General features: G+C 53.7%; 1 protein-coding gene and 1 long non-coding RNA gene across 2 annotated transcripts in view; one reads left to right on the forward strand and one right to left on the reverse strand.

Annotated features, from left to right (window-relative positions):
- Positions 1–206: 206 nt before the first annotated feature.
- The window catches only part of tmod4 (tropomodulin 4 (muscle)), a 30,907-nt gene continuing 7,122 nt past the window's right edge, over positions 207–23,991 (reverse strand). Inside the window, exons 4-9 of the mRNA XM_070868631.1 lie at positions 20,864–20,953; positions 13,593–13,729; positions 11,587–11,694; positions 9,712–9,855; positions 2,250–2,394; positions 207–490 (exon numbers count right to left, since the gene is read on the reverse strand). Of these exons, the coding sequence (XP_070724732.1) occupies positions 468–490; positions 2,250–2,394; positions 9,712–9,855; positions 11,587–11,694; positions 13,593–13,729; positions 20,864–20,953 (647 nt within the window). The 3' untranslated portion in view covers positions 207–467. The remainder of the gene's footprint in view (positions 491–2,249; positions 2,395–9,711; positions 9,856–11,586; positions 11,695–13,592; positions 13,730–20,863; positions 20,954–23,991) is intronic.
- LOC139240195 (uncharacterized) lies at positions 11,600–13,581 on the forward strand. The gene is made up of 2 exons (XR_011588694.1): positions 11,600–11,723; positions 13,019–13,581. It is a non-coding gene; the product is annotated as an uncharacterized lncRNA (long non-coding RNA).

The raw sequence follows: 23,991 nt of genomic DNA on the forward strand, positions 1-23,991 counted from the left end.
GATACAACCTCCAGTTGGTCCCGTTGCGATGTGTGGGAGCTTGCTGTGCGCAAATTGAGCTGCTGCGTTTACCCACAGTACAGCAGTGACTACACTCCAATAAATGATCAAGTACTCCATTGGCGTTTTGGGACTGTGGGAGGATGTAAAGGGGAATATAGAAATTGCAGGTACATTTCAGTTTCGTAAATCGCACAGAAACCACGGGACATAAATTCTGGATTTATTTTATGTACATTGTTTATGCTTCCCCCCGCCACAAATCGGTCTAGCAAAGGAAGAGGGGCAGAGCCACGTTTTGTGCGACTTCTAGAGATCTATAAAGCAACTGGTTATGTGGCAGAATGTAACGGATTGCGCTCGTCGCAACAAGCGCTGTCCAATCTGCAGCAGGAACCCCAGCCCCCGCTCAAAAGACTACACTCGCTGTTACGCTCCAATCCCATCCTTCGTTCTCAAGGTTGTCCTCATCGCCTTCTCTGCTGACGCACTGGGGAGAGATAAGGGAGACACAACCGTTATTCCTGGCCGATTAGCGGGTGATATCCAGCAGCAGACAAGCATCCGCCCGACCCACGCGCCCATCTCCGAACCGCACAGCCCCAGGAGACAAGCAAGCTTGCATTTCTGTCGTGCCTTTCGCAACCTCGCGTGCCGCACGGCTGCGTCAGTGGGTTCGAGCCCCCGAATCCAGACCGACACTCCCAGTGCCAGAACTGAGGGAGCGCCGCACTGTCGGAGGGGCGGTACTGAGGGAGCGCCGTACTGCGCTGTCGGAGGGGCGGTACTGAGGGAGCGCCGCACTGCGCTGTCGGAGGGGCGGTACTGAGGGAGCGCCGCGCTGTCGGAGGGGCGGTACTGAGGGAGCGCCGCACTGCGCTGTCGGAGGGGTGGTGCTGAGGGAGCGCCGCACTGCGCTGTCGGAGGGGTGGTACTGAGGGAGCGCCGTACTGCGCTGTCGGAGGGGCGGTGCTGAGGGAGCGCCGCACTGCGCTGTCGGAGGGGTGGTACTGAGGGAGCGCCGTACTGCGCTGTCGGAGGGGCGGTACTGAGGGAGCGCCGTACTGTCGGAGGGGCAGTACTGAGGGAGCGCCGCACTGTCGGAGGGGCAGTACTGAGGGAGCGCCGTACTGCGCTGTCGGAGGGGCGGTACTGAGGGAGTGCCGCGCTGTCGGAGGGGCGGTACTGAGGGAGCGCCGTACTGCGCTGTTGGAGGGACAGTACTGAGGGAGCACTGCACTGTCGGAGGGGCGGTACTGAGGGAGCACCGCACTGTTGGAGGGGCGGTACTGAGGGAGCGCCGCACTGTCGGAGGGGCAGTACTGAGGGAGCGCCGCACTGTCGGAGGGGCGGTACTGAGGGAGCGCCGCACTGTCGGAGGGGCGGTACTGAGGGAGCGCTGTACTGTTGGAGGGGCGGTACTGAGGGAGCGCCGCACTGTCGGAGGGGCGGTACTGAGGGAGCGCTGCACTGTCGGAGGGGCGGTACTGAGGGAGCGCCGCACTGTCGGAGGGGCAGTACTGAGGGAGTGCCGCACTGTCAGAGGTGCCGTCTTTCCGATGAGACATTAAACCGAGGCCCCGTCTGCCCTCTCGGGGAATGTAAAGGGTCCCTTGGCCACTATTGGAAGAAGAGCAGTGGGAGTTCTCCTGGGGCCAATATATATCTCTTTTGTGACCCAAGTATTTATGTGGCTGGTCCAGTTAAGTGTCTGGTCAATAGCGACCCCCAGGGAGTTGATCCCTGGGATGAGAGGGATGTCCTACGAGGAGAGATTGAGTAGATCGGGCCTCTACTCTCTGGAGTTTAGAAGAATGAGAGGCGATCTCATATATTTCAATAAGATGTTGAGGGGGCTTGACAGGGTAGATGCAAGGGAGGGTGTTTCCCCCCGGGCTGGGGAGTCTAGAACCAGGGGGTCACACAGTCTCAGGATAAGGGCTCGGCCATTGAGGACTGAGATGAGGAGGAATTTCTTCACTCAGAGGGTGGTGAATCTTTGGAATTCTCTGCCCCAGAGGGCTGTGGAGGCTCAGTCGTTGAGTATATTCAAGGCCGAGATCGGTAGATTTTTGGATATCAAGGGATCGGGCGGGAAAGTGGTTGAAGATCAGCCGTGATCTTATTAAATGGCGGAGCAGACTCGAGGGGCCGAATGGCCGACTCCTGCTCCGTGTGGTCTTTTGCGTATTGGGGCAAAGGGGCAGGGTTGTGGTTGTGGGGGGGGGGGGGTCTCTGGCTGTCCTTACACAAGTCGTTGTTCTTGGTGATGGCAATGGCAGCCCTCGCTCGAGGTCCTTGTTGCATGAAGTGGTAACCAAAACGCAGTATGACTTTGTTTTGCTCCAGCATTTTGGCAATCTCCATCTCCGTAGCATCGCCCAGTTGATGACGCTGTGTGTGGGAGAGGGAAATCACAGAATGTTCAATGTCTACGTGCCAACAGGGCACACTCTAAACCCAGCCCTGCCCCCCCCTAGCCCCCACTACAGGTTCCCAATCCAGTGTGTGTGGGACCCGTACCCCAGTGAGAGTCAGTGTGTATGGGACTGTACCCCAGTGAGAGTTAATGTGTGTGGGACCCGTACCCCAGTGAGAGTTAATGTGTGTGGGACCCGTACCCCAGTGAGAGTTAATGTGTGTGGGACCCGTACCCCAGTGAGAGTCAGTGTGTATGGGACTGTACCCCAGTGAGAGACAGTGTGTGTGGGACTGTACCCCAGTGAGAGTCAGTGTGTGTGGGACCCGTACCCCAGTGAGAGTCAGTGTGTGTGGGAACCGTACCCCAGTGAGAGTCAGTGTGTGTGGGAACCGTACCCCAGTGAGAGTCAGTGTGTGTGGGACCCGTACTCCAGTGAGAGTCAGTGTGTGTGGGACCCGTACCCCAGTGAGAGTCAGTGTGTGTGGGACTGTACCCCAGTGAGAGTCGGTGTTTGTGGAACCCGTACCCCAGTGAGAGTCAGTGTGTGTGGGACCCGTACCCCAGTGAGAGTCAGTGTGTGTGGGACCCGTACCCCAGTGAGAGTCAGTGTGTGTGGGACCCGTACTCCAGTGAGAGTCAGTGTGTGTGGGACTGTACCCCAGTGAGAGTCAGTGTGTGTGGGACCCGTACCCCAGTGAGAGTCGGTGTTTGTGGGACCCGTACCCCAGTGAGAATCAGTGTGTGTGGGACTGTACCCCAGTGAGAGTCGGTGTGTGTGGGACCCGTACCCCAGTGAGAGTCAGTGTGTGTGGGACTGTACCCCAGTGAGAGTCGGTGTTTGTGGAACCCGTACCCCAGTGAGAGTCAGTGTGTGTGGGACCCGTACCCCAGTGAGAGTCAGTGTGTGTGGCACTGTACCCCAGTGAGAGTCAGTGTGTGTGGGACCCGTACCCCAGTGAGAGTCAGTGTGTGTGGGACCCGTACCCCAGTGAGAGTCAGTGTGTGTAGGACCCGTACCCCAGTGAGAGTCAGTGTGTGTGGGACTGTACCCCAGTGAGAGTCGGTGTTTGTGGGACCCGTACCCCAGTGAGAGTCAGTGTGTGTGGGACTGTACCCCAGTGAGAGTCAGTGTGTGTGGGATCCGTACCCCAGTGAGAGTCAGTGTGTGTGGGACTGTACCCCAGTGAGAGTCGGTGTTTGTGGAACCCGTACCCCAGTGAGAGTCAGTGTGTGTGGGACCCGTACCCCAGTGAGAGTCAGTGTGTGTGGGACTGTACCCCAGTGAGAGTCAGTGTGTGTGGGACCCGTACCCCAGTGAGAGTCAGTGTGTGTGGGACCCGTACCCCAGTGAGAGTCAGTGTGTGTAGGACCCGTACCCCAGTGAGAGTCAGTGTGTGTGGGACTGTACCCCAGTGAGAGTCGGTGTTTGTGGGACCCGTACCCCAGTGAGAGTCAGTGTGTGTGGGACTGTACCCCAGTGAGAGTCAGTGTGTGTGGGATCCGTACCCCAGTGAGAGTCAGTGTGTGTGGGACTGTACCCCAGTGAGAGTCAGTGTGTGTGGGACTGTACCCCAGTGAGAGTCGGTGTTTGTGGGACCCGTACCCCAGTGAGAGTCAGTGTGTGTGGGACTGTACCCCAGTGAGGGTCAGTGTGTGTGGGACCCGTACCCCAGTGAGAGTCAGTGTGTGTGGTCGGGATCTATAGGCCAACAGGAGGCGTGATAAGCGGCTTTGTAGGGAACCCCCTTGGATTCTGAGCATCCCCAGTTTGATTATCTGCACTGCTCGTTCTGCCTGGCCGTTTGAGGCCGGCTTGAACGGTGCCGTTCTAACATGGTTGATTCCATTGCCTGCCATGAAGTCCTGGAATTCAGTGCTTGTGAAGCACGGACCATTGTCGCTGACCAAGACATCCGGTAGACCGTGGGCGGCGAACATTGCCCGTAGACTTTCTACCGTGGCAGAGGATGTGCTTAAATTTAAAATGTCACACTCGATCTATTTGGAGTAGGCGTCTACTACAACCAAAAACATTTTCCCCATGAAAGGACCTGCGTAGTCCACATGGATGCGTGACCAAGGCTTGGCGGGCCAGGATCAGGGGCTAAGGGGGGCTTCCCTGGGCGCATTGCCCAGCTGGGCACACGTGTTGCACCTGCGAACACAAAGTTCCAGATCTGCGTCTATCCCTGGCCACCAAACGTGTGATCTGGCAATTGCCTTCATCATGACAATGCCCGGGTGCTCATTGTGGAGTTCTCTGATAAACACCTCTCTGCCCATCTGGGGCATGACTACGCGGTTTCCCCACAGTAGGCAATCGGCCTGAATCGAGAGTTCATCCCTGCGCCTGTGAAATGGTTTAAATTCCTCAGGGCATGCCCTGTACGTGGCTGCCCAGTCCCCATTCAGGACACATTTCTTAACTAAAGACGGTAGCGGGTCTTTATTTGTCCAGACTTTAATCTGACGGGCTGTCACGGGTGAGCCTTCGCTTTCGAAAGCTTCAACAGCCATGACCATCTCTGCATCATGCTCGGTAGCCCCCTCAGTGGTGGCTAGTGGGAGCCTGCTGAGTGCATCGGCGCAGTTTTCGGTGCCCGTTCTGTGCCGAATTGTGTAGTCATAGGCGGCTAACGTAAGTGCCCACCTCTGTATGCGGGCCGATGCATTCGCATTTATGGCCTTGTTGTCGGCCAAAAGGGACGTTAGGGGTTTGTGATCTGTCTCCAGCTGGGTCATGTAAGCGGAGGTCAGGTCCAATTTTGAAAAAAGTTTGCCACCGGATAGCGTCGCAAAGAGGTCCTCCGCTCTCGGTAGCGGGTACTGGTCTTGGAGTGACACCCGATTGATGGTGGCCTTGTAATCGCCACATATCGTGACCGACCCATCCGCCTTGAGCACCGGCACAATCGGGCTCGCCCAGTCACTGAATTCGACTGGCGAGATGATGCCTTCCCTCAACAGGCACTGGGGTAAGTGTAAACCACAAGGTGATAGGAAGGGACAATATGTATGAATATAAAGGGGCTGCAGCAGGGGTCAAAACTAAAAATCATGGTTTAAAAACTAGTATTAAAACACTCTACCTAAACGCACGCAGCATTCAAAATAAAGTAAATGAGTTGACGGCACAAATCATTACAAATGGGTATGATTTGGTGGCCATTACAGAAACATGGTTGCAGGGTGGCCAAGACTGGGAATTAAACATACAGGGGTATCTGACAATTCGGAAAGATAGACAAGATGGGAAAGGAGGTGGGGTAGCTCTGTTAATAAAGGATGATATCAGGGCAGTTGTGAGAGACGATATTGGCTCGAATGAACAAAATGTTGAATCATTGTGGGTGGAGATTAGAGATAGTAAGGGGAAAAAGTCACTGGTGGGCGTAGTTTATAAGCCCCCAAATAATAACTTCACGGTGGGGCGGGCAATAATCAAGGGAATAATAGAGGCATGTGAAAAAGGAATGGCAGTAATCATGGGGGATTTTAACCTACATATCAATTGGTCAAATCAAATCGCACGGGGGAATTCATAGAATGCATACGGGATTGTTTCTTAGAACAGTATGTTACAGAACCGACAAGGGAACAAGCTATCTTAGATCTGGTCCTGTGTAATGAGACAGGAATAATAAACGATCTCCTAGTAAAAGATCCTCTCGGAATGGGTGATCACAGTATGGTTGAATTTGTAATACAGATTGAGGGTGAGGAAGTTGTGTCAGAAACGAGCGTACTATGCTTAAACAAAGGGGACTACAGTGGGATGAGGGCAGAGTTAGCTAAAGTAGACTGGAAACACAGACTAAACGGTGGCACAATTGAGGAACAGTGAAGGACTTTTAAGGAGCTCTTTCATAGTGCTCAACAAAAATATATTCCAGTGAAAAAGAAGGGCAGTAAGAGAAGGGATAACCAGCCGTGGATAACCAAGGAAATAAAGGAGAGTATCAAATTAAAAACCAATGCGTATAAGGTGGCCAAGGTTAGTGGGAAACTAGAAGATTGGGAAAATTTTAAACGACAGCAAAGAATAAGAAAGCAATAAAGAAAGGAAAGATAGATTACGAAAGTAAACTTGCGCAAAACATAAAAACAGATAGTAAAAGCTTTTACCGACATATAAAACGGAAGAGAGTGACTAAAGTAAATGTTGGTCCCTTAGAAGATGAGAAGGGGGATTTAATAATGGGAAATGGGGAAATGGCTGAGACCTTAAACAATTATTTTGCTTCGGTCTTCACAGTGGAAGACACAGAAACCATGCCATAAATTGCTGGTCACAGGAATGTGGGAAGGGAGGACCTTGAGATGATCACTATCACTAGGGGGGTAGTGCTGGACAGGCTAATGGGACTCAAGGTAGACAAGTCCCCTGGTCCTGATGAAATGCATCCCAGGGTATTAAAAGAGATGGCGGAAGTTATAGCAGATGCATTCGTTATAATCTACCAAACTTCTCTGGACTCTGGGGAGGTACCAGCGGATTGGAAAGCAGCTAATGTAACGCCTCTGTTTAAAAAAGGGGGCAGACAAAAGGCAGGTAACTATAGGCCGGTTAGTTTAACATCTGTAGTGGGGAAAATGCTTGAAGCTATCATTAAGGAAGAAATAGCGGGACATCTAGATAGGAATAGTGCAATCAAGCAGATGCAGCATGGATTCATGAAAGGGAAATCATGTTTAACTAACTTACTGGAATTCTTTGAGGATATAACGAGCATGGTGGATAGAGGTGTACCGATGGATGTGGTGTATATAGATTTCCAAAAGGCATTCGATAAGATGCCACACAAAAGGTTACTGCAGAAGATAAAGGTACGTGGAGTCAGAGGAAATGTATTAGCATGGATCGAGAATTGGCTGGCGAACAGAAAGCAGAGAGTCGGGATAAATGGGTCCTTTTCGGGTTGGAAATCGGTGGTTAGTGGTGTGCCACAGGGATCGGTGCTGGGACCACAACTGTTTACAATATACATAGATGACCTGGAAGAGGGGACAGAGTGTAGTGTAACAAAATTTGCAGATGACACTAAGATTAGTGGGAAAGCGGGTTGTGTTGAGGACTCAGAGAGGCTGCAAGGAGATTTGGATAGGTTAAGCGAATGGGCTAAGGTTTGGCAGATGGAATACAATGTCGGAAAATGTGAGGTCATCCACCTTGGGGGAAAAAAACAGTAAAAGGGAATATTATTTGAATGGGGAGAAATTACAACATGCTGCGGTGCAGAGGGACCTGGGGGTCCTTGTGCATGAATCCCAAAAAGTTAGTTTGCAGGTGTAGCAGGTAATCAGGAAGGCGAATGGAATGTTGGCCTTCATTGCGAGAGGGATGGAGTACAAAAGCAGGGAGGTCCTGCTGCAACTGTACAGGGTATTAGTGAGGCCGCACCTGGAGTACTGCGTGCAGTTTTGGTCACCTTACTTAAGGAAGGATATACTAGCTTTTGAGGGGGTACAGAGACGATTCACTAGGCTGATTCCAGAGATGAGGGGGTTACTTTATGATGATAGATTGAGTAGACTGGGTCTTTACTCGTTGGAGTTCAGAAGGATGAGGGGTGATCTTCTAGAAACATTTAAAATAATGAAAGGGATAGACAAGATAGAGGCAGAGAGATTGTTTCCACTGGTCGGGAGATTAGAACTAGGGGGCACAGCCTCAAAATACGGGGGAGCCAATTTAAAACCGAGTTGAGAAGGAATTTCTTCTCCCAGAGGGTTGTGAATCTGTGGAATTCTCTGCCCAAGGAAACAGTTGAGGCTGGCTCATTGAATGTATTCAAATAACAGATAGATAGATTTTTAACCAATAAGAGAATTAAGGGTTACGGGGAGCGGGCGGGTAAGTGGAGCTGAGTCCACGGCCAGATCAGCCATGATCTTGTTGAATGGCGGAGCAGGCTCGAGGGGCTAGATGGCCTACTCCTGTTCCTAATTCTTATGTTCTTATGTTCTTATGTACCCCAGTGAGAGTCAGTGTGTGTGGGACCCGTACCCCAGTGAGAGTCAGTGTGTGTGGGACTGTACCCCAGTGAGAGTCAGTGTGTGTGGGACCCGTACCCCAGTGAGAGTCAGTGTGTGTGGGACCCGTACCCCAGTGAGAGTCAGCGTGTGTGGGACTGTACCCCAGTGAGAGTCAGTGTGTGTGGGACCCGTACCCCAGTGAGAGTCAGTGTGTGTGGGACTGTACCCCAGTGAGAGTCAGTGTGTGTGGGACTGTACCCCAGTGAGAGTCAGTGTGTGTGGGACTGTACCCCAGTGAGAGTCAGTGTGTGTGGGACCCGTACCCCAGTGAGAGTCAGTGTGTGTGGGACCCGTACCCCAGTGAGAGTCAGTGTGTGTGGGACCCGTACCCCAGTGAGAGTCAGTGTGTGTGGGACTGTACCCCAGTGAGAGTCAGCGTGTGTGGGACTGTACCCCAGTGAGAGTCGGTGTGTGTGGGACCCATACCCCAGTGAGAGTCAGTGTTTGTGGGACTGTACCCCAGTGAGAGTCAGTGTGTGTGGGACCCGTACTCCAGTGAGAGTCAGTGTGTGTGGGACCCGTACCCCAGTGAGAGTCAGTGTGTGTGGGACTGTACCCCAGTGAGAGTCAGTGTGTGTGGGACTGTACCCCAGTGAGAATCAGTGTATGTGGGACCTGTACCCCAGTGAGAGTCGGTGTGTGTGGGACTGTACCCCCGTGAGAGTCAGTGTGTGTGGGACTGTACCCCAGTGAGAGTCAGTGTGTGTTGGACTGTACCCCAGTGAGAGTCAGTGTGTGTGGGACCCGTACCCCAGTGAGAGTCAGTGTGTGTGGGACTGTACCCCAGTGAGAGTCAGTGTGCGTGGGACCCGTACCCCAGTGAGAGTCAGTGTGTGTGGGACTGTACCCCAGTGAGAGTCAGTGTGCGTGGGACCCGTACCCCAGTGAGAGTCAGTGTGTGTGGGACTGTACCCCAGTGAGAGTCAGTGTGTGTGGGACCCGTACCCCAGTGAGAGTCAGTGTGTGTGGGACTATACCCCAGTGAGAGTCAGTGTGTGTGGGACCCGTACCCCAGTGAGAGTCAGTGTGTGTGGGACTATACCCCAGTGAGAGTCAGTGTGTGTGGGACCCGTACCCCAGTGAGAGTCAGTGTGTGTGGGACTGTACCCCAGTGAGAGTCAGTGTGTGTGGGACTGTACCCCAGTGAGAGTCGGTGTCTACAGGAGAGGATTTGTTAATACGACGCAACTCAAGGTGGGGAATTTGGGGAGGAGATTTCCGCGGTAACGTTGGTCGCCCAGCCTCAGTCTCACCTGATTGTCTATCTTTAGTTCTGTCACTGTGCTATTTTCCTTCATCGCTTTGATGATGGTCAGCATCGCCGCTCCACTGATGAAATTTGACTCGATATTAAGACTCTTGAGCGTGGAATTAACTTTCAGCATTTCAGCCAGTGCCTAACATAAAGACACACACACACAGGTCAGAGGTGATCTCCTGTGCAGAGTTCTTGCAGATACCCGAGCGCCTTGCAATGTTGTACGACGTTCAAGGTTCTGGGTTCAAGTCCCACTCCAGAAACTTCAGTACTTAAATCCAGGCGGACACTCCCAGTGCAGTACTGACGGAGCGCTGTACTGCGCTGTCGGAGGGGCAGTACTGAGGGAGCACCGTACTGCGTTGTCGGAGGGGCGGTACTGAGGGAGCGCCGTACTGCGCTGTCAGAGGGGCAGTACTGAGGGAGCACTGTACTGTCGGAGGGGTGGTACTGAGGGAGCGCCGCACTGCGCTGTCGGAGGGGCGGTACTGAGGGAGCACCGTACTGCGCTGTCGGAGGGGCGGTACTGAGGGAGCGCCGTACTGCGCTGTCGGAGGGGCGGTACTGAGGGAGCGCCGCATTGCGCTGTCGGAGGGGCGGTACTGAGGGAGTGCCGTACTGCGCTGTCGGAGGGGCAGTACTGAGGGAGCGCCGTACTGCACTGTCGGAGGGGCAGTACTGAGGGAGCGCCGCATTGCGCTGTCGGAGGGGCAGTACTGAGGGAGCGCCGTACTGCGCTGTCGGAGGGGCGGTACTGAGGGAGCGCCGCACTGTCGGAGGTGCCGTCTTTTGGAAGGATGTGAAGGCCTTGGGGAGGGTGCGGAGGAGATTGACCAGAATGGTCCCGGGGGATGAGGGCCTTCAGTGACGGAGAGAGACTGGAGAAGCTGGGGTTGTTCTCCTTGGAGCAGAGAAGGCCGAGAGGAGATTTGATCGAGGGGTTCAAAATCACGAGGGGTCTGGTCAGAGTAGAGAGAGAGAGAAACTGTTCCCATTGGTGGAAGGGTCGGGAACCAGAGGACACGGATTTAAGGCAGAAAGGCGACACGAGGGAAAATGTTTTTACGCAGCGAGTGGTTAGGATCTGGAACGCGCTGACGGAGAGGGTGATGGAGGCAGACTCAATCGCGGCTTTCAAAAGGGAGTTGGATAAGTATCTGGAGGGTAAATATGTGCAGGGCTCTGGGGAAAGGGCGGGGGGAGTGGGACTGGCTGAGAGCCAGCACAGGCTCGAGGGGCCCAATGGCCTCCCGTGCTGTAACCGTTCTCTGATTCGATGATATTGCCTCCGGTTCTTTGGCCAATCACCTTAAATTGACATCCCAGCCATTGGGACCGGTTTCATTATAGTTATTCTGTCCGAACCCTTTGTGAGTTCAAACACTCGCCTCAAAATCGTTATGTTCTTATCTTCACCAATGAACCGAAGAAATAGGAGGAGTCGGCCATTCAGCCCCTCGAGCCTGCTCCACCATTTAATACTTCCCTGCCCGCCCCCTTATCGGTTAAGAAACTGTCTATCTCTGTCTTAAATATATTCAATGTCCCAGCCTCCACAGCTCTCTGAGGCAATGAATTCCACAGATTTACAACCCTCTGAGAGAAGAAATTCCTCCTCATCTCAGTTTTAAATGGGCGGCCCCTTATTCTAAGACCATGCCCCCTAGTTCTAGTCTCCCCCATCAGTGGAAACATCCTCTCTGCATCCACCTTGTCGAGCCCCCTCATAATCTTATACGTTTCGATAAGATCATCTCTCATTCTTCTGAATGAGGTCAAAGATCAGCCGTGATCGTATTAAATGGCGGAGCAGGCTCGAGGGGCCGAATGGCCGAGTCCTGCTCCTGTTTCTTGTGGCGCTGGTACTTACGTGGGCTACAGGATCGTTGCTGCAAGTGGCCGCCAAAGACAGGCTCTTCACCTGCGTGTTCTGCTGCATCGCCTTGACAAGCTCCTTGAGCATGGGGATTGGAATATCCTGTGGATAGAGCAAAGGCAGGGCTCCCGGTCAGTACACCATCATTCTACCCGCAGCTTTACTCTGTATCTAACCCCGTGCTGTACCTGCCCTGGGAGTGTTTGATGGGGCAGTGTAGAGGGAGCTTTACTCTGTATCTAACCCCGTGCTGTACCTGCCCTGGGAGTGTTTGATGGGACAGTGTAGAGGGAGCTTTACTCTGTATCTAACCCCGTGCTGTACCTGCCCTGGGAGTGTTTGATGGGGACAGTGTAGAGGGAGCTTTACTCTGTATCTAACCCCGTGCTGTACCTGCCCTGGGAGTGTGTGATGGGGCAGTGTAGAGGGAGCTTTACTCTGTATCTAACCCCCTGTACCTGCCCTGGGAGTGTTTGATGGGACAGTGTAGAGGGAGCTTTACTCTGTATCTAACCCGTGCTGTACCTGCCCTGGGAGTGTTTGATGGGACAATGTAGAGGGAGCTTTACTCTGTATCTAACCCCGTGCTGTACCTGCCCTGGGAGTGTTTGATGGGACAGTGTAGAGGGAGCTTTACTCTGTATCTAACCCCCTGTACCTGCCCTGGGAATGTTTGATGGGACAATGTAGAGGGAGCTTTACTCTGTATCGAACCCCGTGCTGTACCTGCCCTGGGAGTGTTTGATGGGACAGTGCAGAGGGAGCTTTACTCTGTATCGAACCCTGTGCTGTACCTGCCCTGGGAGTGTTTGATGGGACAGTGTAGAGGGAGCTTTACTCCGTATCCAACCCCGTGCTGTACCTGCCCTGGGAGTGTTTGCTGGGACAGTGTAGAGGGAGCTTTACACTGTATCTAACCCCGTGCTGTACCTGCCCTGGGAGTGTTTGATGGGACAGTGTACAGGGAGCTTTACTCTGTATCTAACCCCGTGCTGTACCTGCCCTGGGAGTGTTTGATGGGACAGTGTAGAGGGAGCTTCACTCTGTATCGAACCCCGTGCTGTATCTGCCCTGGGAGTGTTTGATGGGACAGTGCAGAGGGAGCTTTACTCTGTATCGAACCCTGTGCTGTACCTGCCCTGGGAGTGTTTGATGGGACAGTGTAGAGAGAGCTTTACTCTGTATCTAACCCAGTGCTGTACCTGCCCTGGGAGTGTTTGATGGGACAGTGTAGAGGGAGCTTTACTCTGTATCTAACCCCGTGCTGTACCTGCCCTGGGAGTGTTTGATGGGGACAGTGTAGAGGGAGCTTTACTCTGTATCTAACCCCCTGTACCTGCCCTGGGAGTGTTTGATGGGACAGTGGGAATGTATTGTCCCCTTATGAAAAATAACGCCCATTTCTTTTCTGTTGGGTTATTGGCAGAAGTATCGAGATTGATCCCGAATTCCTGGACAATACCGAAGGGGTTGGCGATCCTTATTCCAACAACACTCGAGAAGCTCGACACCATCCAGGACAAAGCAGCCCCGCTCGATCGACACGCTACCCACCACCTTCAACACTCACTCCCTCCACCACCGGCGCACCGTGGCTGCAGTGAGCACTGTCTACAAGATGCACCGCGGCAACTCGCCAAGGCTTCTTCGGCAGCACCTCCCAAACCCGCGACCTCTACCCGCCTAGAAGGTCAAGGGCAGCAGGCGCATGGGAACACCACCACCTCCACGTTCCCCTCCCAGTCACACACCATCCCGACTGGGAAATATATCGGCCGTTCCTTCATCGTCGCTGGGTCACAATCCTGGAACTCCCTCCCTAACAGCACTGTGTGGGAGCACCTTCACCACACGGACTGCAGCGGTTCAAGAAGGAGGCTCACCACCACCTTCTCGAGGGGCGATTAGGGACGGGCAATAAATGCCGGGCCTGGCCATGAACGAATATACAAAATAAAACGGAGCGGAGTTTGAGCGGCTTGACCGACAGATACACAAACCTTCATGTTGTTCAAGTTGACCTCCACAAGACCCGTATCATTGCTCTTTATCTTTGTCAGGGTGTCCTCCACATCCGTTTGATTGGGCGGCTCATCAGGAAACGGCTTGTACTCGTACGAGTCTGGTTTCACGACGCCTGTACACCAAAATACAAATTGGGGGAACGTCAAAGCCCATTCTGTTGTTGGGGCAGGTCCATGGCTCCTTCAGCCTCCCTCTGCAGCGCCCCCTGTGGCTCCGGAGTCGGCCATTCTTCGAGTATATTCAAGACGGAGATCGATAGATTTGGGGGGGGCGCAGTGTCAGCCGTGGCTCAGTGGGCAGCACCCTCGCCTCGGAGTCAGAAGGTCGTGGGTTCGATTCTCGCTCCAGTGAAAAATCCAGGCCGACACTCCCAGTGCAGTACTGAGGGAGCGCCGTACTGCGCTGTCGGAGGGGCGGTACTGAGGGAGCGCCGCACTGCGCTGTCGGAGGGGCGGTACTGAGGGAGCGCCGTACTGCGCTGTCGGAGGGGCGGTACTGAGGGAGCGCCGTACTGCGCTGTCGGAGGGGCGGTACTGAGGGAGCGCCATACTGCGCTGTCGGAGGGGCAGTACTGAGGGAGCGCCGTACTGCGCTGTCGGAGGGGCGGTACTGAGGGAGCGCCGTACTGCGCTGTCGGAGGGGCAGTACTGAGGGAGCGCCGCACTGCGCTGTCGGAGGGGCGGTACTGAGGGAGCGCCGTACTGCGCTGTCGGAGGGGTGGTACTGAGGGAGCGCCGTACTGCGCTGTCGGAGGGGCGGTACTGAGGGAGCGCCGTACTGTGCTGTCGGAGGGGCAGTACTGAGGGAGCGCCGCACTGCGCTGTCGGAGGGGCAGTACTGAGGGAGCGCCGCACTGCGCTGTCGGAGGGGCGGTACTGAGGGAGCGCCGTACTGTCGGAGGTGCCGTCTTTCGGATGAGACGTTAAACCGAGGCCCCATCTGCCCTCTCGGGTGGATGTAAAAGATCCCACGGCCACTATTGGAAGAAGAGCAGGGGGAGTTCTCCCCGGTGTCCTGGGGCCAATATTTATCCCTCAACCAACATCACTAAAACAGATGATCCGGGTCATTATCACATTGCTGTGTGTGGGAGCTTGCTGTGCGCAAATTGAGCTGCCGCGTTTCCCACAATACAACAGCGACCACTCTCCAAAAGTACTTCATTGGCTGTAAAGCGCTTTGGGACGTCCGGTGGTCGTGAAAGGCGCTATACAAATGGAATCAAGGGATTGGCCCAAAAATCTATCGGCTCGCCACCACCTTCTCGAGGGACAGTTGGGGATGGGCAATAAACACCGGCCTTGCCAGCGACGCCCACATCCCGGGAACGAATTAAAAAATATTGAATTCAATTCACAACGAGCCATGGTGGGATTTGAACTCAAAACCCTTGGACAGATTGTTTGGGACAAGAACCACCTGTCTGGTGTATTGCTGGTCGGAAAGGCTTAAATGAATTCAATGGTCCTATGTTTACAGAGGAGAGGAATCAGCCCGGGTCCCCACACTGTGGTATATATCAGTGATCGAGACTTGAACGTAGGGGATCTGATTAAGCAGCTTGCGAGATGGCACTAAAATGTGCCGTGTGGTTGATAATGTTGAAGAAAGCTGCAGACTGCAGGAAGATATCAATCAACTGGTCGGGTGGGCAGGCCAGCGGCAAATGGAGTTCAATCTGGAGAAGTGTGAGCTAATGCACAGAGAGGGTACAGAGGAGATTTACCAGGATGTTGCACTGGAGAGGGTACAGAGGAGATTTACCAGGATGTTGCACTAGAGAGGGTACAGAGGAGATTTACCAGGATGTTGCACTGGAGAGGGTACAGAGCAGATTTACCAGGATGTTGCACTGGAGAGGGTACAGAGGAGATTTACCAGGATGTTGCACTGGAGAGGGTACAGAGGAGATTTACCAGAATGTTGCACTGGAGAGGGTACAGAGGAGATTTACCAGAATGTTGCACTGGAGAGGGTACAGAGGAGATTTACCAGGATGTTGCACTGGAGAGGGTACAGAGGAGATTTACCAGGATGTTGCACTGGAGAGGGTACAGAGGAGATTTACCAGGATGTTGCACTGGAGAGGGTACAGAGGAGATTTACCAGGATGTTGCACTAGAGAGGGTACAGAGGAGATTTACCAGGATGTTGCACTGGAGAGGGTACAGAGCAGATTTACCAGGATGTTGCACTGGAGAGGGTACAGAGGAGATTTACCAGGATGTTGCACTGGAGAGGGTACAGAGGAGATTTACCAGAATGTTGCACTGGAGAGGGTACAGAGGAGATTTACCAGAATGTTGCACTGGAGAGGGTACAGAGGAGATTTACCAGGATGTTGCACTGGAGAGGGTACAGAGGAGATTTACCAGGATGTTGCACAGAGAGGGTACAGAGGAGATTTACCAGGATGTTGCACAGAGAGGGTACAGAGCAGATTTACCAGGATGTTGCACTGGAGAGGGTACAGAGGAGATTTACCAGGATGTTGCACTGGAGAGGGTACAGAGGAGATTTACCAGAATGTTGCACTGGAGAGGGTACAGAGGAGATTTACCAGAATGTTGCACTGGAGAGGGTACAGAGGAGATTTACCAGGATGTTGCACTGGAGAGGGTACAGAGGAGATTTACCAGGATGTTGCACAGAGAGGGTACAGAGGAGATTTACCAGGATGTTGCACAGAGAGGGTACAGAGGAGATTTACCAGGATGTTGCACTGGAGAGGGTACAGAGGAGATTTACCAGGATGTTGCACTGGAGAGGGTACAGAGGAGATTTACCAGGATGTTGCACTAGAGAGGGTACAGAGGAGATTTACCAGGATGTTGCACTGGAGAGGGTACAGAGGAGATTTACCAGGATGTTGCACTGGAGAGGGTACAGAGGAGATTTACCAGGATGTTGCACTAGAGAGGGTACAGAGGAGATTTACCAGGATGTTGCACTAGAGAGGGTTCAGAGGAGATTTACCAGGATGTTGCACTAGAGAGGGTGCAGAGGAGATTTACCAGGATGTTGCACTAGAGAGGGTACAGAGGAGATTTACCAGGATGTTGCACTGGAGAGGGGGCAGAGGAGATTTACCAGGATGTTGCACTGGAGAGGGTACAGAGGAGATTTACCAGGATGTTGCACTAGAGAGGGTACAGAGGAGATTTACCAGGATGTTGCACTAGAGAGGGGACAGAGGAGATTTACCAGGATGTTGCACTAGAGAGGGTACAGAGGAGATTTACCAGGATGTTGCACTAGAGAGGGTACAGAGGAGATTTACCAGGATGTTGCACTGGAGAGGGTAGAGAGGAGATTTACCAGGATGTTGCACTAGAGAGGGTACAGAGGAGATTTACCAGGATGTTGCACTAGAGAGGGTACAGAGGAGATTTACCAGGATGTTGCACTGGAGAGGGTAGAGAGGAGATTTACCAGGATGTTGCACTAGAGAGGGTACAGAGGAGATTTACCAGGATGTTGCACTAGAGAGGGTACAGAGGAGATTTACCAGGATGTTGCACTAGAGAGGGTAGAGAGGAGATTTACCAGGATGTTGCACTGGAGAGGGTAGAGAGGAGATTTACCAGGATGTTGCACTGGAGAGGGTAGAGAGGAGATTGACCAGGATGTTGCACTGGAGAGGGTACAGAGGAGATTTACCAGGATGTTGCACTAGAGAGGGTACAGAGGAGATTTACCAGGATGTTGCACTGGAGAGGGTAGAGAGGAGATTTACCAGGATGTTGCACTGGAGAGGGTAGAGAGGAGATTGACCAGGATGTTGCACTGGAGAGGGTACAGAGGAGATTTACCAGGATGTTGCACTAGAGAGGGGACAGAGGAGATTTACCAGGATGTTGCACTGGAGAGGGTACAGAGGAGATTTACCAGGATGTTGCACTGGAGAGGGTACAGAGGAGATTTACCAGGATGTTGCACTGGAGAGGGTACAGAGGAGATTTACCAGGATGTTGCACTGGAGAGGGTACAGAGGAGATTTACCAGGATGTTGCACTCGAGAGAGTACAGAGGAGATTTACCAGGATGTTGCACTAGAGAGGGTACAGAGGAGATTTACCAGGATGTTGCACTGGAGAGGGTACGGAGGAGATTTACCAGGATGTTGCACTCGAGAGCGAACAAGGAAAAGGGAATACACATTAAATGGTAGGACACTGAGAAGTGTAGAGGAACAAAGGGACCTGGGAGTGCAGGTCCACAGATCCATGAAGCTTGCAGGCCAGGTAGATAAGGTGGTTAAGAAGGCATATGGAAAACATAGAAACATAGAAAATAGGTGCAGGAGCAGGCCATTCGGCCCTTCGAGCCTGCACCACCATTCAATAAGATCATGGCTGATCATGCAACTTCAGTACCCCATTCCTGCTTTCTCTCCATACCCTTGATACCTTTAGCCGTAAGGGCCACATCTAACGCCCTCTTGAATATATCCAACGAACTGGCCTCAACAACTTTCTGTGGTAGAGAATTCCACAGGTTTACAACTCTCTGGGTGAAGAAGTTTCTCCTCATCTCGGTCCTAAATGGCTTACCCCTTATCCTTAGACTGTGTCTCCTGGTTCTGGACAACTGAGCTTGTATTCACTGGAGTTCAGAAGGATGAGAGGGGATCTCATAGAAACGTTTAAAATTCTGACGGGACTGGACTGGTTAGATGCAGGAAGAATGTTCCCAAAGTTGGGGAAGTCCAGAACCAGGGGTCACAGTCTAAGGATAAGGGGTAAGCCATTTGGGACCGAGATGAGGAGAAACTTCTTCACCCAGAGAGTGGTGAACCTGTGGAATTCTCTACCACAGAAAGTTGTTGAGGCCAATTTACTAAATATATTCAAAAAGGAGTTAGATGTAGTCCTTACTACTCGGGGGATCAAGGGGCATGGCGAGAAAGCAGGAATGGGGTACTGAAGTTGCATGTTCAGCCATGAACTCATTGAATGGCGGTACAGGCTAGAAGGGCCGAATGGCCTACTCCTGCACCTATTTTCTATGTTTCTATGTTTTCTATGTAACCCCAACATCGGGAAAATTCTTCCTGCATCTAACCTGTCCAGTCCCGTCAGAATTTTATATGTTTCTATGAGATCCCCTCTCATTCTTCTACACTCCAGTGTATAAAGGCCCAGTCGATCCAGTCTCTCCTCGTATGTCAGTCCTGCCATCCCGGGAATCAGTCTGGTGAACCTTCGCTGCACTCCCTCAATAGCAAGAATGTCCTTCCTCAGATTAGGAGACCAAAACTGAACACACTATTCCAGGTGAGGCCTCACCAAGGCCCTGTACAACTGCAGTAAGACCTCCCTGCTCCTATACTCAAATCCCCAAGCTATGAAGGCCAACATACCATTTGCCTTCTTCACCGTCTACTGTACCTGCATGCCAACTTTCAATGACTGATGAACCATGACACCCAGGTCTCGACTTTACTAGCTGAGGCATAGAATACAAGAGCAGGGAGGTTATGCTTGAACTGTATAAAACACCAGTTAGGCCGCAGCAGGAGTACTGCGTGCAGTTCTGGTCACCACATTACAGGAAATATGTGATTGCACGAGAGAGGGTACAGAGGAGATTTACCAGGATGTTGCACTGGAGAGGGTACAGAGGAGATTTACCAGGATGTTGCACTAGAGAGGGTACAGAGGAGATTTACCAGGATGTTGCACCAGAGAGGGTACAGAGGAGATTTACCAGGATGTTGCACTGGAGAGGGTACAGAGGAGATTTACCAGGATGTTGCACTGGAGAGGGTACAGAGGAGATTTATCAGGATGTTGCACTAGAGAGGGTACAGAGGAGATTTACCAGGATGTTGCACTAGAGAGGGTACAGAGGAGATTTACCAGGATGTTGCACGAGAGAGGGTACAGAGGAGATTTACCAGGATGTTGCACTAGAGAGGGTACAGAGGAGATTTACCAGGATGTTGCACTGGAGAGGCTACAGAGGAGATTTACCAGGATGTTGCACTAGAGAGGGTAGAGAGGAGATTTACCAGGATGTTGCCAGGATTGGAGAATTTTAGCGATGAGGAAAGATTGGATCGGCTGGGGTAGTTTTCTTTGGAACAGAGGAGGCTGAGGGGAGACCTGATTGAGGTGTATAAAATTATGAAGGACCTGGATAGAGTGGATAGGACGGACCTGTTTCCCTTGGCAGAGGGGTCAACAACCAGGGGGAAGAGATTTAAATTAATTGGGGGGAGGTTTAGAGGGGATTTGAGGGGAAATGTCTTCACCCAGAGGATGGTGGGGGTCTGGGGTGGAACTCACTGCCTGAAAGGGTGGTAGAGGCAGAAACCCTCACCACATTTAAAAAGTACCTGGATGTAACACTTGAAATGCCATAACCTACAGGGCTACAGACCGAGAGCGGGAAAGTGGGATTAGGCCGGGTGGCTCTTTGTCGGCCGGCCCGGACACGATGGGCCGAATGGCCTCCTGTGCTGTAAATTTCTGTGTAATATCCCAGTGGGAACGCGCGAGCGGATATCTCCCGTACACGTGCTCTTAAGCTCACTCAGTGGTTGAGGGAAGGGGAGGGTGGGACTGGTTTGCCGCACGCTCCTTCCGCTGCCTGCGCTTGGTTTCTGCACGCTCTCGGCGACGAGACTCGAGGTGCTCAGCGCCCTCCCGGATGCACTTCCTCCACTTAGGGCGGACTGGTCTTTGGGCCAGGGACTCCCAGGTGTCGGTGGGGATGTTGCACTTTATCAGGGGAGGCTTTGAGGGTGGTCCCTTGTAACGTTTCCTCTGCCCACCTTTGGCTCGCTTGCCCGTGAAGGATGTTCTGAATAGTGCGCTTGCTTTGGGAGTCTCGTGTCTGGGGCATGCGGACAATGTGGCCCTGCCCAGCGGAGCTGGTCGAGTGTGGTCAGTGCTTCGATGCTGGGGATGTTGGCCTGACACACTCACATACACACACTCACAATCACTCACACACTCACACACACACACTCTCTCACACACACACTCTCTCTCTCACACACACACTCTCTCACACACACACTCTCTCACACACACACTCTCTCACACACACTCTCACACACACACACTCTCACACACACACACTCTCACACACACACTCTCACACTAACAGCCGAGCCTCGCTCGATAGGAGCGTCCATTTGCGCGAGGCAGCTGGAGGTAAGCCCAGCCCGAGCTCTTCACCTTGTGAGGAGGAGGTCAGAGGGACACAATGCTGGGGTACAGCCTGCAGTGTTACTCACTGTTGATTCCTTCCTTGTTCATGATCACTCCACTCCCCAGTGCGTCGTAATACTGCTTGTTACTCATCAGCTTGTACATTCCCAGGATCGCTGCAATCAAAACACAAACACCATTACTGCACGGGGTTAGATACCGAGTAAAGCTCCCTCTACACTGTCCCATCAAACACTCCCAGGACAGGTACAGGGGGTTAGATACAGAGTAAAGCTCCCTCTACACTGTCCCATCAAACACTCCCAGGGCAGTACAGCACGGGGTTAGATACAGAGTAAAGCTCCCTCTACACTGTCCCATCAAACACTCCCAGGGCAGGTACAGCACGGGGTTAGATACAGAGTAAAGCTCCCTCTACACTGTCCCATCAAACACTCCCAGGGCAGTACAGCACGGGGTTAGATACAGAGTAAAGCTCCCTCTACACTGTCCCATCAAACACTCCCAGGGCAGGTACAGCACGGGGTTAGATACAGAGTAAAGCTCTCTCTACACTGTCCCCATCAAACACTCCCAGGGCAGGTACAGCACGGGGTTAGATACAGAGTAAAGCTCTCTCTACACTGTCCCATCAAACACTCCCAGGGCAGGTACAGGGGGTTAGATACAGAGTAAAGCTCCCTCTACACTGTCCCATCAAACACTCCCAGGGCAGGTACAGGGGGTTAGATACAGAGTAAAGCTCCCTCTACACTGTCCCATCAAACACTCCCAGGGCAGGTACAACACGGGGTTAGATACAGAGTAAAGCTCTCTCTACACTGTCCCATCAAACACTCCCAGGGCAGGTACAGGGGGTTAGATACAGAGTAAAGCTCCCTCTACACTGTCCCATCAAACACTCCCGGGGCAGGTACAGCACGGGGTTAGATACAGAGTAAAGCTCTCTCTACACTGTCCCATCAAACACTCCCAGGGCAAGTACAGCACGGGGTTAGATACAGGGTAAAGCTCCCTCTACACTGTCCCAATCATAGACATGTCTCCCGTTCCCCCCACCTGATACATGTCCTCGGTCAGTGTGAGTGATTCGAGCTGGGTGGCGGCCATTTTGCGCTGGGTTTGGCGGCCATTTTGCGCTGGGTTTGGCGGCCATTTTGTTGCACGGGCTGACCGGAACAGGATCAAGGTGGACGTCACTTTGCGCAGGCCCCTTGCAACCAGCAACACCGCACCTCCGCCGCCCGCCCCCAAGGGGGACTTGGATGATGGCCGTCTGGGCAAATATTCGAAGCCGGACACAACGCAACGAGAGATGGACCTGCCATGTGTGCTCTATATTGGGAAGGGCTGGCACTCGGCCAGTTGCTCACCGGTGGGAATTGGAGAGCCCTCGTCACAGAGAGCTGGGCCTGAGGTCGGTCCACAGACATTCCCACTGCCCCTCTCCTCCCACAGGCTGCAGCTGTCAATCCTGCTCCCTCGCCAAGGGGACGTCTGACTCGGGTCAGCCTCCCTTCATTCCCTCCTGCTCCACACAGTGTTTCTGTACCCACGCCCGCCATTCTCGCCTGTCAGGCCGTGGCTCAATGGGCAGCACTCTCGCCTCGGAGACACAAGGTCGCGGGTTCGAGTCCCACTCCAGGCCGACACTCCCCAGTGCTGAGGGGGCATCGCACTCTGCTCCCTCAGTACCGCCCCTCCGACAGTGCGGCGCTCCCTCAGTACCGCCCCTCCGACAGTGCGGCGCTCCCTCAGTACCGCCCCTCCGACAGTGCGGCGCTCCCTCAGTACCGCCCCTCCGACAGTGCGGCGCTCCCTCAGTACTGCCCCTCCGACAGTGCGGCGCTCCCTCAGTACCGCCCCTCCGACAGTGCGGCGCTCCCTCAGTACCGCCCCTCCGACAGTGCGGCGCTCCCTCAGTACCGCCCCTCCGACAGTGCGGTGCTCCCTCAGTACTGCCCCTCCGACAGTGTGTCGCTCCCTCAGTACCGCCCCTCCGACAGTGCGGCGCTCCCTCAGTACCGCCCCTCCGACAGTGCGGTGCTCCCTCAGTACTGCCCCTCCGACAGTGTGTCGCTCCCTCAGTACCGCCCCTCCGACAGTGCGGCGCTCCCTCAGTACCGCCCCTCCGACAGTGCGGCGCTCCCTCAGTACTGCCCCTCCGACAGTGCGGCGCTTCCTCAGTACCGCCCCTCCGACAGTGCGGCGCTCCCTCAGTACCGCCCCTCCGACAGTGCGGCGCTCCCTCAGTACCGCCCCTCCGACAGTGCGGCGCTCCCTCAGTACCGCCCCTCCGACAGTGCGGCGCTCCCGCAGAGATAGGGAGTGGTGTAGGGGCTGGAGGAGATTACAGAGATAGGGAGAGGTGTCGGGGCTGGAGGAGGTTACAGAGATAGGGAGGGGTGGAGGAGGTGACAGAGCTAGGGAGGGGTGTAGGTCTTGGAGGAGGTTACAGAGATAGGGAGGCGTGTAGGGGCTGGAGGAGGTTACAGAGATAGGGAGGGGTGTAGGGCTGGAGGAGATTACAGAGATAGGGAGGGGTGTAGGGGCTGGCGGGGGTTACAGAGATAGGGAGGGGTGTAGGGCTGGAGGAGGTTACCGAGATAGGGAGGGGTGTAGGGGCTGGAGGAGGTTACAGAGATAGGGAGGGGTGTAGGGGCTGGAGGAGATTACAGAGATAGGGAGGGGTGTAGGGGCTGGAGGAGGTTACAGAGATAGGGAGGGGTGTAGGGGCTGGAGGAGATTACAGAGACAGAGAGGGGTGTAGGGGCTGGAGGAGGTTACAGAGATAGGGAGGGGTGTAGGGGCTGGAGGAGGTTACAGAGATAGGGAGGGGTGTAGGGCTGGAGGAGATTACAGAGATAGGGAGGGGTGTAGGGGCTGGAGGAGATTACAGAGATAGGGAGGGGTGTAGGGGCTGGAGGAGATTACAGAGATAGGGAGGGGTGTAGCGGCTGGAGGAGGTTACAGAGATAGGGAGGGGTGTAGGGGCTGGAGGGGTTACAGAGATAGGGAGGGGTGTAGGGGCTGGAGGAGGTTACAGAGATAGGGAGGGGAGTAGAGGCTGGAGGAGGTTACAGAGATAGGGAGGGGTGTAGGGGCTGGAGGGGGTTACAGAGATAGGGAGGGGTGTAGGGGCTGGAAGAGGTTACAGAGATAGGGAGGGGTGTAGGGGCTGGAGGGGGTTACA

The sequence above is a fragment of the Pristiophorus japonicus genome, chromosome 30, assembly GCF_044704955.1.
Source record: "Pristiophorus japonicus isolate sPriJap1 chromosome 30, sPriJap1.hap1, whole genome shotgun sequence".
Taxonomy (NCBI): Eukaryota; Metazoa; Chordata; class Chondrichthyes; family Pristiophoridae; genus Pristiophorus; species Pristiophorus japonicus.